Source organism: Peromyscus californicus, unplaced genomic scaffold (genome assembly GCF_007827085.1).
Source record: "Peromyscus californicus insignis strain IS unplaced genomic scaffold, ASM782708v3 Scaffold_22__1_contigs__length_63687245, whole genome shotgun sequence".
Lineage (NCBI taxonomy): Eukaryota > Metazoa > Chordata > Mammalia > Rodentia > Cricetidae > Peromyscus > Peromyscus californicus.
The window spans coordinates 40,068,671-40,083,929 of record NW_026294525.1 but is presented as its reverse complement, the minus strand read 5'-3'; the positions used below and the strand labels follow the sequence as shown (position 1 = coordinate 40,083,929).

General features: G+C 35.4%; 1 protein-coding gene across 3 annotated transcripts in view; it reads right to left on the bottom strand.

Annotated features, from left to right (window-relative positions):
• The window catches only part of Trdn (triadin), a 394,997-nt gene that overhangs the window by 214,906 nt on the left and 164,832 nt on the right, over positions 1-15,259 (bottom strand). For all 3 annotated transcript variants that reach the window (XM_052751301.1, XM_052751302.1, XM_052751303.1), the window contains one exon: positions 3,836-3,913. In XM_052751301.1, coding sequence (XP_052607261.1) covers positions 3,836-3,913 — 78 coding nt within the window. The remainder of the gene's footprint in view (positions 1-3,835; positions 3,914-15,259) is intronic.

The following is a 15,259-nucleotide window of genomic DNA, read 5'->3' as shown; positions in this document are numbered from 1 at the left end:
GCCATGTGCAAGATTTTCTTTTTCACACAAAGCCATTTTCTTTCAAGTTATTCTTAAGGAAGTTCCAGACCAAAATAGTGCATCAAGAGGACCGGCATAATCAGCTTCACTAAAAACAGCTTGATTAATACTAAATATGTCCTAGTTCCTAATCAATTATGTTAATGAAGTCATAGGCAGCACATCTGAAATGCCTGAAAAAGATGCTGAGCTCAGCCTGTCTGGATACCGTGTGCTTCTTAGGAGTTCTTTAGTGCTAGAAACCTCAATAAGAGGACCCTACCTCTGTGCACAAAAGTAGTTCCTATTTGCAAAAGGCCCACAGTCCCGAAATACTGTTATTTTATTCACATAAACATAATGTGGAATCTGGGATGAATTGTCAAATTAATCATTCTTCAATTGTGACAAAAGATGTATAGTATCCCATTGTAAAAATGACATATCAATTTCCAGGTGTCAAGGTGAAAGGCAAAACATTTGCTTCTTGGTTTTTATGAACTTCTGCCAGGAGATCAATTAGAGCCAAACATGTAAAGAATCTTATTATCAAAGAATGCCTACAGTTATAAAATCTGAATTATTTGATTAATGTCCAACTCTTTAGACTCCAATGACATTTATGATGATACTAATATTTACAAGCTGTAGATTGTCCTGTTAACATTAGACATGGAGATGGTTGCTTGGCAGTTTGTGTAAATTATCCAAGTCACTTGAACTATTAAATTACATATGCGAAAAAGAATATACATGTTATTTTTCTCCTTTATTTTATTTCTTGGGAGTTGTGTTTTTGAGTTTTTGAAGATTTGTTCTAAGTCCCTTGTCTTCCTTTTATTTAAAGGTATACAATGATACTTGAGATTTTCAAAGTTTGCTTGTTATTTAACTTCAGGATAAACTCTTAACTTACACCAAATGAAAAGCAAGTACAGAAAATGATGAAGATTAGAATTCATGTTGTTTCTAAAAAGAATAAAGGCAAAGCAATTGGCTTCTTAAAACCATTGAAGTAACCCTAATTGCATAAGGTAGACATTTACATTGTTTTAACTAAACTTAAAGCTTACCAAGGCTTGCTGCAAAATGAGTATATTATCATTTATATCAAGGGTTTCATGCTGAAATACTGAGTCTCAATGTATCTATTAAGGGTGGAGCCTTTTAGGAAGATGATTATGGTTGAATGAGTTCATGTGGGCAGAATCCTCATAGACCTGCCTCAACTATAGAAAGAGGGACATTAGAACATGACTCTTTTCTACATTTGGGACCAAGTACTGAGAGAGATGCTTAGAAGAGGACCCTCTGAACCTGTCTGGGCTGAAACTCTAATGTTAGACTTCAAGCCTCCAGAATTATAGAAAAAATATTATTTAAGCTACCCAGTCTCCTGTGCCTTCGTAAGACTTTTCCTGGCTTTTCAGACAATATGGTTGATCAGGCCAATGTACACATCAATAGAAATGATCTTAACACATTTTTCACTCACAAAGAAGCAATGTCTGGAGTCAAGTTGAGGAGCTGGTATTAAGACATAGGAGTTAGTAGAGACCATAGTATCTTGTTCTAGCCAGAATATTCACACTGAAAAATAAGTATGTGGGCAAAACAAAACACCTTGTAGCTGAAGAGAATAGGAAACAAGAGTTCGACACCTTTGACCAGATTTTTAGCATACGCTATACACTCTGGAATGTCCCTGAAGAGTATGAGCAAGGTACTCATGAAATTTCTACTAAGACACAGGTTCTAACAATCACATGAAAGCATATTTTTGTTCCCTAGTTTGGGATTAATGTGATGCTCACTTACAGTTTGCTTAGGAATTTTGTTTATAATTTAAAATCCATAATTCATTCAATTTGTTTAGCTAACCAAGCCAAAATATTTATATACTGTATAACAGGTTGTTGTAATTCATAAAGGACATGTGACACCTTCCCTGTTTTCTACTGACATTTATCTGACTATCTAATAAAGGAGTTAGATACTTACCTTGAACTATTTGGTGTTTATTCAGACAATGAGAAATCAGATTGTCTATATAAGTGACATTCTAGTCACTCTGAATGCAATCGTGAGTCAAAGTTTCCAAGTCACTAAATTAAATCAGTAGCATTCGTAAAAACACACGGTTGTTTAGAGCAGATAGAAATTTGACAGTCAAATGTATTCCTGGAATAGCAGCATCAGCTGCACTTGATAAAACTGCTGAAACTCAGGTTCCAACCTAAACTTACTGAATCAGACGCCATGTTTTCACAGGAGCACAAAATTATGTGTATGTGCCTTCAATTCTGAGAATTTCAGCTAGGGTAGTCTTGACTGCCACCCAAACACACTGTTTGCATCAGAAAATCGCGTGAAACTTGACATCAAACTTAAAGCATAAAACCTGGGCTCCTGATATTTCCTGCTTTTACATAGGCACTTCTTCGGTGAAGCCTTACCAGTGTGAGCCTGTCGTGGTGACCATGTGTGGAAACCAGACGCAATGGGCAGCCATTAGTCGGTGTGGGCAGAATTTACATAAGGAGGGCGGCATGTCTGTGTACAAACATAGTCCCTTTCAGAATGGAGGAAGCAGAAGGCAGAAAGGGGTGATAACTCTTTCTCTTGGGATCATCAAAAACATTAGTCGCGCATTAATGTTAATTGTTTGTACTTTACATCACTGAACTGAATTATAATGGCAGGAATAGTATTTTTAATTAATGAGTGGATTTCTGATAATTAGGGAAGTGTCCTACATGATCTCCTTGTTGGGATTTACTTTAAAAATTATGAAAATAAAGCCGGGCGGTGGTGGCGCACGCCTTTAATCCCAGCACTCGGGAGGCAGAGCCAGGCGGATCTCTGTGAGTTCGAGGCCAGCCTGGGCTACCGAGTGAGTCCCAGGAGAGGCGCAAAGCTACACAGAGAAACCCTGTCTCGAAAAACCAAAAAAAGAAATGAAAATAAAGCCGGGCGGTGGTGGCACACACTTTTAATCCCAGCACTCGGAAGGCAGAGCCAGGCAGATCTCTGTGAGTTCGAGGCCAGCCTGGGCTGCAGAGCGAGATTCAGGACAGTCACCAAAACTACTCAGAAAAACCCTGTCTCGAAAAAAAAAAAAAAAAAAAAGACTTGAAGAAATAAGTCAATTTCCAACAAAGCTGATTACAGTGATTTACTCTCTTATTTTGCTGGGGGATTTTGTTTGTTTGTTATATTTTGTTTTTATTTTATTTGTTTTTTGTTGTTCTTGTTTTGTCCTTCAAAGGTCCTATTTTGAAGAATTACTATTGGTTATAATTACTAATTGCATACAACACTTACAAACTAAATATAATTGCATCCTTTTCATAAGTACAGTCTGCTCATGAAATCTAATAGCATCTAGAAGGCAGAGCTCATGAGTAGTCAATTTCAATAACTCCCAAGTTTGGATAATTCATAACATATGGAACTCAAATTCAGACTCTGTCACCTGAGTCTTTAAATGCCAATTATCCAAGCAATGATAAAACTGCAGAATGGCAAGGCATATTCTCGCCCATTGTGCCAATAGTTTTTTTACTTTACTTTCAGGACAGAAAACTGATCTTCCTCCAAGAAGACAGAGTTCAACCGTATGAAATTCTAAGAAGACATTTTTATTTTCTAGAAAGACATCAATTGAAATTTCAAGAAAACAAAATTTTGCCTTATGAATAGGAAATTTAGGCAAGAAAATGCTGGACCTGTTGTTAATTTTGTTATTTTCTTTTGTTTCTGTACATTCTCTTAATTCTGCAATGGAACTATTTGTGTGTGTGGAGGGGGAAACACCACAAAACTAAGTACTTGCCTTCAGGAGCCGGTGTTGACAGAGCAGATCTAGAAACTGGTGCTTTCAGTGATGGTGGTGGTAAGGCTGGGCTTTGTCCTGTGCATGCAAAGCAGGAGAAGATGAAAAAAATTAATAAATTTTACATCCCATAACTAAAATAGCTAGATCTAGCCTCTACATGAATAATTCATAATTCTGCATTATAAATTAATATTTTTATGCAGTGAGGAAACTGTTATGAGGTGACATCTTTAAGATGATGAGCTCACAGATTCTGTTATCTTCAGTGCTATTTATGGAAATATTATTTTTCACAGATGTATATACAATGTCAGATATCTCTACTGGATTACATTATGGAAAATCTACAGGCAATCAAATAAAGCAATTTATTTTCAATGTGCACTTTAAATTATGGAAACTAAAATCATGGAAGCTGAGGGGGATCCTGATCTGCAGAGAATTATCATTTTTTTGCATTTAACAAAATCTCTCCAATGGTATAGTAAGGCAATAAAGAAAGGTGGAAATTCATAGGCCTTTTGATATTGAACAGGTGCATTTCTCCTGCCAAAATAAATGACCTAGAGTTAAGTAAATAATGAGCCAAAGGTAAAATATATTCAGTTGTCTAGAAACTTGAAAGGTTCTCTTGAATCTCTGAGCTCATTATCAAGAGAATCAACAACAAAAGGCCCACAATCCTTTCCAAGTTTTTTCTCATCCTCAGCAATGTCTTTAATTAACCAATAGCACTGGAGCCATGAACTGTAAAGAGTAACTATCACATGATGCCCCATGAACCACTTCCATAAAGTTTTATTATTAATTGCCAACTCAAGAGCTCTTGCTGTGTGTTTTGATGTAGAAATTGACACAGGCATGGGTACTTTGAAAATCTCACTGGCAACTAGATATTATCAAATATCAGCAGACATGCCTGTTTTCTGGGAGGATTTTAGTTTTAGAATTCTTGAAAATTAGTTCTCTGTGACAAATTACAGTGTAGAAAATTGAACAATCAGAGTTTTATACATGCTGCCTCCCAGGCCTACATCCTCATATCAAATAGAAATTAGCCTTAATTCATTACAGCATTTTCTTTTATTTGTGACCCTCAGACAGATGATTCAGGAGTGTATTCAAGTATGGAAAGAGCAAAACAGACAGACTAGTACATGGCATTCAGGCCATACACCCAGAAAATATAAGCCCATATTTTCATTTTTTTTTTCCTCATGGGAACAAGACTTGATAGGTAACATATAAAGTCGTTTTTCAGTGAGCTGGAAGAAGGTGGGGCTTGAGAAGACCAAAATGCAGCTTGACACACTTAATCTCTCCATGATATTTATATATGTTTACAGCATGCCAAAAACGATACACATTGCATATTTCATGCATTGAAGTTTTTAATATTCACAAGATGCTTAGGGATGGCTATGATACTCACTGTAATTTCGAAAACTGAGTCAAATGGAATCAGGAGATTCAGTTCCTAAAGGATGGACCTGGCTATCAATGCAGGCTCAGACCTGTCTGTGTCTGTAAGGACTCAGCTGAGGAGTGAGCATCAAAAGAACGAAGCCTCCTTTCTAAACTTCTGCCTTTGTTGCAGGCAAATGTGATAAATACCAGGAAGGGTCTGTTTCTAAGCCTTGCTTGAAAGCTCTTAACAAATATTTCTAAGGTAGAATTTTATATGTATATAAATTTTACATATATAAATTTTAAGTGCCCAAATACACAATTAGCGCAATAAACCCACTGGTGCTTAAGTGATATAACTTAGAATATTAATTTCTCATCAGAGACTCTGCACAGCCACAAGTACTTTCGTATGCTCTGCCAAATGGCTGACGAGGGTTAGGGAGAAGGCTCAGTCAATAAAACCCTTTCATGTAAGCAGGAGGACCAAAGTTTGATCCCCAGAATCAACGTGATTGATGCATCTGTGATCCCAGCCTGGCGATGGTGATATGGGATGCTGTCCTGGCTAGATTTTCTTTCGTCAGCCTTTCACACGTTGGAGATAGTAGGGGAGAGGAACCTCAGTTGAGAAAATGCCTCTATCAGATTTCCTGTACAGGAAGCTGTAGGGCATTTTCTTGATGTCTGATTGAAGTATGAGGAGCACAGCTCACTGAGAGTGGTGTCACCCCTCGGCCTCTGCTCCTGGACTGTATAAGAAAGCAGGCTTTGGAGGACAAGCCATGTGGAGCCAGCCAGTAAGTAGTAGCACTCCTCCGTGGCTTGGGCTTCAGTTCCTACCTCCACGTTCCTGCCCTGAGTTCCCATCCTGACTTCCTTCATTGATGGAGTGTCATCTGGAAATGTAAGATGAAATAAACCCTTTCTTCTCCCAGTTGCGTTCGATCATGCTATTTTACCACAGCAATAGAAACCCTAAGACAGAAATTGATACCAGGAATAGGGTATTGCTGAGAAAAGGTTCCAAGCCACGTGGCTAAACACAAATAAGAATTATAGGTTAATTTAAGTATAAGAGCTTGTCAGTAATAAGCCTGAGCTAATGGCTAAGCAGTTATAATTAATATAAGCTTCTGAGTGATAATTTTATAAGTGGGCCACAGGACTGCGGGGGCCTGGCAGGACTGGAGAAATCTTTTGACTACAAACTTCTAAAACAACAGTAACCTAACAAGGACAGATATGGAAAGATCAGTATCCCTAGATGTTCAAAGGCCAGCTTGCCTCGCCTACACAGCTACAAAGGGATCCTGTCTCAAATGTGATGAAAGACAAGGACTGACCCTTGAATTGTCCTCTTACTTTCAAACTCACACTGTGGCATGTGTACACACACACACACACACACACACACACACACACACACACTCAAAACAACAAATGGCTAACCGAATGGTTGTAATGCAGTCAGTACAATGAGTAAATAAGACCACAAGAAAAATAGGAAATGCCAGATGGCTGCTTTCTTCCATCGGAATAGGTACAGATAGCCTTGATAGGGGAATTTTCAACCTGGGAAACACTTGTTATAATGCACAAATATGTTTATTATACATATTTAAGTACATGACAATATTGTATTATGATATAATTTTAAAATGAAAGTAAAGGTTTTTTTTAGTATAAAGACAGCATGCTAAAGACTCAAATTAATGAAGGTGAGAGTTGAGCTCCATCACCTATAGGCAGTGCAAACTTGAAAGTCTCACAACTTTGCAAAGCCTCAGTTTGGGCCTTTATAAGTGTGACTAGTTCTTAAGGGCATTAAGAGGATTAAATGATGAAGTACCTAGCGCACACAAGATACTTAAAATATTACTTCTTTCTCTCATAATGTATTTACAATTTAAATCCCATCTAATTACACAAGAGGATTTGAAGTTATATCTTGAAGTAAGAAAACAAAAACAGAGATAAAATTGAACATGACAGATACTGGAATTCATTTATAGGAAAAAAGACTTATAATTTTATCATAAAATACATATCAATGTATTCCTTTGAAGCTCCTGAGAATTGTTACTTTCTGAAGGAGGTTTAGGTTATTGAAATAAACATTGTCACTCTAAAGGTGCCCTTCGTTTTACGAGCTATTACCTGAAAAATTCCTCTGGTACTCAAACATGTTGAGTTGGCTTTATTTCGACTCCTTGCACGATTTTGGCTGGCTTCTTTTCATAAGGCCTGAGTGGTCTGTTTGTAAGCTGCCAATATTTTAGAGTTGGTTGTTTTCTTTTTTTTCTCACACAAGTCAATTTGGTTATTTGGGAATTAACCAGATTCTATGGGTGATAGTGTACAGGTAGTAGTCATTTAAGTGATTGAGATTTCTTTTGTTAAAATGATGACTGGGATGACTCAGGGTCTCAAGTAAAGTAGGAAGTTAGGAGCTGAGTTCAGGTTTCATGAAGGAAAACACAATCCACTATGTGGAAGTTTAATCTGTCTAGTCCACAGTGAATGATAGTACCTAGTTGAAAATCATTTCTCAGACAACAGAAGCCAACTCCATACATATGGTAGTAAAGATTAAGAAAAAATATATCCCTCTAAGGTCTCATAGAGACTTTATCTTGTAGGCTTTCACTGTATTTCCCTTGAGGTATTGAGTGTTAAATAAGACGACTCTGAATAATTTGGTAAGACTTTCAAGCCTACAAACTATGGATGACTGTGAATTCTGGATGGGAAACCTGTAGTTTTGATAGTAGTAATCACTGGTAAGTAATCATTGAGTTAAATTTCATTTAGATGTTTTAAAAATACAAGGGCTTATATTATAAAATGGTTTTTTGTTTGTTGGTTTGTTGAAGACTTCGGTAAATCTATAACTCAAAGTAAATGAAAATGTATTAATACATAAGAAAATTGTAACCATTTATTTAAAAAAGATATGGCAAATTTGCATGAATGTCTAGATTTTTTTGTAGTTTATAGGAGTAGTTCTGCAGTTTACATTTAAATTTAATAAAATTGACTGACTACTGGGTTATATTTTCAACTAGAACATGTGGTTCTGCTAGTAGCACATGTCAACAGGATATCCTTGACTTCCAGTCTCCATAATGAGTATCTTAATCCTCCACTTTGGATTTTTTACAGCACTTGCTTATGGAGGAAAGGCACTGCACAGCATGTGTTGGCAACCACTTCTTGCTTTACTGCCTTTCAACCCCAGGGGCAGCCATGGTCCTCAGAGCAGAAAGGTACAATGGCACTCAAGAGGACAAGAGGTGTGGAAGAAAACCAGAGAGGAAGGGAGAGGGGAAGGGAAGATGGAAAGGGGAAGAGAAATAAGAAATAAGAAAGAATGCTAAGGCATGAAGAAACTACAAACCCAAAGGACAGAAGAGACATGGAGACAGATTCAATGAGAAAATAAGGAGAATATCTGGAGGAAAGAAAGGAAACTCTCACCATGTAACTTCCTTTTTGTCCCCTCTTAGAACCATGCAATTGCAGATTTACTTGCACTGATATCTTGGGTTGTTTTAAGCAATAATTTACTCCTTCAGCCAGTTCTTCAGACAAAGATTCTTAAAAATTCATTTCAAAGCTTGTAATGCAAGCCATATAACTTGTTTATGATCTGTTGAATAGTTTGAAAGTTTGGTATTTCAGCTGTTGTGAACACATTCCTATTTATTGTTCTGTGTATTTCACACAGCACACATAGATCTAGCGGACAAGGCATGCATATATTGAGACATAGAAGCCAGAATGATGATGCTGGTTTGGTCCAGATATATTACAATAGAGATCCAATCATTCATAAATTGTCTGGAATTGCTTGGAAGAGATTTCTTATGGAAGCTAGGCAAAAAAATGGAAAAATTTCCCTCAACTTAGTGACAGGCAAATTCATGTGTTTAAAAATAATGTAAATGCAATATGTGGTTCATTTAGATTTTTACAATTTTTTTATGAAAATAAAAATATCAATTAAAAAAATCACTGAACACAACCATTGTGGTACAATGCCCTGTCATCATGAAGCTTACATTAATGTTAGAGCAAGGCTGGTCATCAACAAGCAAAACACCAATTTATGTCTCATAAATACATGACAAGCAACATAAAAGTACTGAGGTTGAGAGTGACTGGGGGAATATTTGAAAGAAAGTTGAATGTAGGAGCCCAGGGAGACCACAAAATAGGCCTGTTATCCTGAATGGAGTTATGTGCAAATTACACAAACCATACGCAGCACTTAGAGAATGTTTTACAATACGAGGCTCTTTTAAAGTTTTCAGGATAAGTAGCTTCTTAAGAAAGGGAACTCAATTCTGCATGAACAAAAATAAGGTTTTTTTAAAGAAATAATATGAGAGATAAGAGGAAGTGGGATGAATGATACTGAAGTGAGCCAGGTCAGACATTTTGCTATGGGGAGTGAGTGATATACTGTGGAGGGCCACACATTCATTCAAAAAATATTTGTTAAGTGTCTACTATTCACCAGTCACTTCACTAAAACAGAACTATAGCATATATAGCAATGTAGACAAATCCTCCTAGTTCGTAGAGCTGAGATTTTAGTTAAGTAGGAAAAAAATACAATTCAATAAGCAAAATGCAAGTAACTGCCGTATTCCAAAAGTCACCGTGGGATGGTTATAGGAAATGTTATTCAGTTATTCAAATGTTATTCATCCCAAATATTGGGTTGGTAATTTTGGCATAAGCTCAATAGAAAACAAATTGGAGAGAAGTGGATAGTTACAAGTACATTTCCAAATAGATCTAATGAGTCTGTCTACTAAATGTAATGTAGTGAGCAGAGAAAATAAAGAAATGATGACATTCATAATTACATGTGAGTATCTGAGAACAAATTAAGGTAGTGGTAGTGTTAAGAAGGGCAGATTTCCTATTTGCCAAGCTACTTGTTTTTATTAATAAATTGTCTAGTCATTTCGATCACTTACTTTACTATGGCCAATGTATATGTAAAGAGATGCACTCTAGGTAGATCCAGATATAATTTATTGGGCTATCCCAATGACACAGCTCATGAGTCACTTCATTCTCAAGGTTTGTTTTATTTCATACTTTCAATTTTTTTTTTTTGAAAAAGTGAGAATTGATCCTAAACTAGCTATCCAACTCTATTCTCAGGCATGTAAAACACAAAAAGCTTCAACTCCTTAAATAAAAGAGTATCCCTTAAGCCATAATCTTTCTGAGATGATTTCTTTGACTCCTGATAAAAATCTTCTCTAAAACATCCATGTGTTATTATTATATATTTGCGTATTCACTTTGATGAAAAGCAAGGAATAGGAGCCAAATACATATTTCATACAGTCTTTTGATTAAAAATGATAAAGGTAATATTAAAGTTTTTTCTTTCTCATATCAAATATATGAAGTAGAAATAACTTTCCATGGAGCAGCTAACTAATGAGGAAAGAAGAGAGTGATTCTAGATTTTATCATTGTTCCATTTATTTTGTGCCTTGTTAATGTCAGCATCCCTGATGTTCAGCTGTAACAGAAACAGATGCTGAGAATCATAATTGTGGAATCTCGGGATGTAAAGAAGACTTTGAAGTTAGCCATCTCACACCATAGATCCCAAGAGAATTAGAAAGTTGTCTCTGGAAGCATAATTACCTAGACCAAGGGGACACATTGAACTTAAACCCAATTTTACATTAAAGTTAGTTTCCACTTTATGTTATTCTTCTGTTTATTTAAAATTCTACTCAGAAAGTCAGAGTAAATGACAACTATCTTGTTGCATATGTGAATCATTATTCCTGAAGGGTCTGTAAATGTTTTTTTTGGGCTAGCCCTAGACCTAAGGGTGTAGTAAACCACTGAGGAAGCTCAGCAGCCTCTTCAACTGACTTCCACATGACCTGACTCCATTTCCACAGCAAGAGGATGGCAACTGGGTTATTCTCCAAATCTTCAGGATTATTTCCTCACATTGTGTGTGTGGGGGGAGGGGGGGGACAAGGAGTGCCTAGGTATATGAATGTATGTGCAGATGTTGTGACCATGCTCATATGGATGCCAGAGGCCGATCTCAGCTTTGTTTCTCATCTACTGAGGAAAGAGAAATAAAATACAGATAAGTGAGTATAATTTTCTTTCAGTATAAAGGCCAAATGTAGATGGTAAGTAGCGATATTAATGAGCCAAATTAGATTGATTTCTGTCTCAATTATAAAAAAAAATGACAACACCCAGGTGTTGTGTGCTTGTATATAAGTTAAACATAGGTGCATTGAGAATGGAAGGGTCATTTGAACCCTGGAGTTTGAATCCAGTTTGAGCAACATAGTAAGAGCTAGTTAAACACACAAAAAATTAATTAACTTAATAATAACTTTTTCATAAGTGCAGAACACATACGTCCCATTTACTCTGTAATTAATTATTCAATGCATTTTTTATATCTGAGGAATAACAACTTCTCAGTGATAAACTGTTTATAGCATAAATAATTCCAGCCATTATTCAAAGATTGATTCTATTTACAGTTTTTTTTTTTACTCTATCCTAATACGCTTATCACAATACTTGACAACCCCTAGCACCAAGTACTCTTTACCCCATGATTCACCAGGCATCAATAAATTTATTCATTTCTAAGCTATTTTATTCTACAATAGACTATACCTATTGTAATCTTCAGTGCCTATTAACTAAAGGAAAGTAACTATTAAAATGTAATAAATGGTTAAATGAAGAAGTGAATGAATGAATGTTGCCAGCTGCCAAGTTAGCATGCTCTACTTAGAATATTTAAAAATACATAGACTGAATTTTAGGTTTTTAGTTCTTAGTAGAATGAGAAACATTTCCAAAAACATACAAGAAAACATTTATTTCAATGACCTTTGACTCTGAAGTGTTCATTCATTGAGGTAGGAAGAGCAATACTTTTTATGACTACAATATCCATTATTTCAGTGATATATTAACAAGTTAATCTATAATTTGTGGATAAAACTAAGCTAAAAAAATTAGTACAAGTATTTCATGAAACAGTTCACTCACAACATTACACTGGAAATATATTTTAAATATCTAATATTTTCCCCTAAGTGGCAAGATTATATGATTGCTGTGTTCAATCTAAAGCCTTTTACCTCCATGCATGTAATCTGAATAACATTAAGTGCTGGTAGATCCCTCAAGTTTCACTGAAACACAAGAAATCAAAGATGTTGGAAGACTTGGAAAATCCACCTGATTTTCCTATAGTAATGACCTAAATGTACAGTGTTGGAGAAACATTGACTCTTTTTACAAACTCATATTGCATTGTACATATTATTATTTAAAAAGTTCTAAAGGAGCAGGGAATGAATAAAGTATTTGAAACTATTAAAAATAAAATTAAAAGGATGCTAAAATTTGCTATTGTGCTAAGACTTTTCAGTTAGTGGAAGACACATGTTACAGGACAGGTATGTGCAATTATGTTGGAGAAACCTGACTAATATTATTTCATAGCAATTTATGAAACCATATTTTACATGCTATATTCTATATTATAATAAGATGATATTTTAATGGACATTGTATATTCTATTCCCCATGAGGGTGATTTAAAAAACAAATATCACACATTTTGACTATAGGTTATGATAATTATTCAAGGATAGCAAATTCAAATTAAGAATCTAAGACACTTACAATATAATACTATCAGTTTTCATCAAATTGAGTATGTCTACTTTCTGTGATATTAAATAGTGGAGGTGGTTATAGGATAAAATTTCTGTCTGGAAAATATTTAACATCTTAGGTTTACATGTCAATTAAGAGCAAAATTACATTGAATTCCATATACATGGTTTCAATGAAAACTATATCACAATGCAAATTTGAGATAAAAATCTCAGATTTCGTTTATATATAGCATATGTCTTCTCCTCATCAAGGATAACATATCAACTAAAAGCTATTAAGCTATTTTTCATTTTATTTAATTGATCATTGTTATGAATACAGATGGTTACAATAAGATTACTTACTAATCAAGTAATTCTAACAATGAATAACTAAATAATGGTAAATTTAATGTATATAAAAATAGAATAGTTCAAGAGCAAGATGTAATATTTCATATTTTATATTCAGTGTTACTTTTCAGAGATCCAACACAATTTAGTGATGTATGCAAAATCAGAAGACAAGTCTTGTTTAGTTATTAATCATAAGAATGCAAGTGGTGACTGACCAGTAAGATGAGGAAGTAAGAGAATGTATGTTCCCCAGAGGCAAAGTCATTACATTTAGAAAATGCATTGTTAAATGATTCACTGGTAGAATAGAAAATTTACTTCATAATATGTAAGAGGGTTGATATTTTTGTAAATTATCAGAACCTGAAAAATAAACAATGTTTCCTCCGTTTCTTATCATGTTGGGTTGTTTGTCCTTAGAATTCTACCAAAGAAATCATTGACAAAGAGCAGATGGCACAGTTGGTCGCTAAGCCAACTTCCAAACTACTACAATCTCTTGTTTACATTCCCAATAGCTTTAAGACCCACAAGCACCCTAACAGATGAATTTACTCCGTGTTCTCTGTCATCATCATGTGTTGTCACTCTGGCCATTGCAAACAAAGTTTAAAAATCTAGCCATGGTACAACACGATCTTTTGTCAGACCTCATTGTTGGATTGCTGGGTACACATAAAACCTAACAGCAAATGATGTCATGCATGGAGTCAGTCCACTCCCTTGCAGTTTCTGTCCCACATTCCTTAGTCAAATAACATAGGCAAACAAGTTAACAGCAACTGTTCTCCAGCAACTGTATTGGTAAGATTTAAAAGCACACATCAAATTTTAATTAGAGTAAACAAGAATTGTTCATTTGCTATAAATCATACCACTTGGGAAACGAAGTGAAGAAAAAGGAAGACACTGGCGTTCTTAAAATAGGCTTATAATTCTGCTTGAGTCCTGGAGATAATATACAGCCCTCTGAGAAAATTCTGCAGGCCTCTCCCAGTTCAGTTTTCACATTTCTGAGGTCAGATTACATGACAACTTACAGAGCTTTGTGAGAATTGAATGAAATGATCCATGCCTGTATATTCATGTGTATACATACACATGTGGAGGCCTAAAATGACATTGGGTATTTTCCATGGTGCTTTTTGACTTCATTTATTGATGCAAAGTCTTTCCCTGGACTTGGAGTTAACCAACCTAACTTGCTTCTCCTGGAGGGAGTTCCCCTGTCTCTTCCCCTTTGAGTGCTGGGGTTACAGATAGCCACCACACCCATGTGTTCTTTGCGCAGGTTCTAATAATCAGAACTCCTACGCTTACACATTTTCTCGACTGAGCCATCTTCTTACCCCAAACAGGAAAATTTTCTAAGCAATTATATAGTGTTTCAAAAACAGAGCTACTTCTATAATACTCAAGGAATTTGTTCATATAAAATTAAGTCATTTGTTACTTTTTAATACCCTGTTAAACAATTTCCACCCTACCAGAACCTTGGAAAAATGAAGCATTTATGCAGCTGCCCGTTCCAATATTTGTCTCTACCCATGGGGAAAAAAAATCTCTTCTGTATTTCTTCTCTGACATATAAAACTATTCCATTTCTAAGAAAAATAAAGAAACTAGAAAAACCTGAAGAACTAATTAAAAATTAATCTTCTGGTTTTAGAGTTTATCTTGGGAAAGAAACATAACAAAAGGCGGTTTTTACAGGATATTGAACTAAAAATGATGCACTCCTATATCTGTTAAACAGCAGGCACAAAGCTGAAATTTAAATGTTTCCCAGATAAAGGATAAAGTGGGGGCATGCTAATAATGGTTATTAAATAGGCTACATGTTGCAATTAAATTCACAATTACATTCACAGATGAATGGCACATTTGGCAGCCAGCCAATCTCTCTTCCTGTTTTATATTGTGTATAATTGATAGTATTTTATGACTTAAAATAATACACATAATT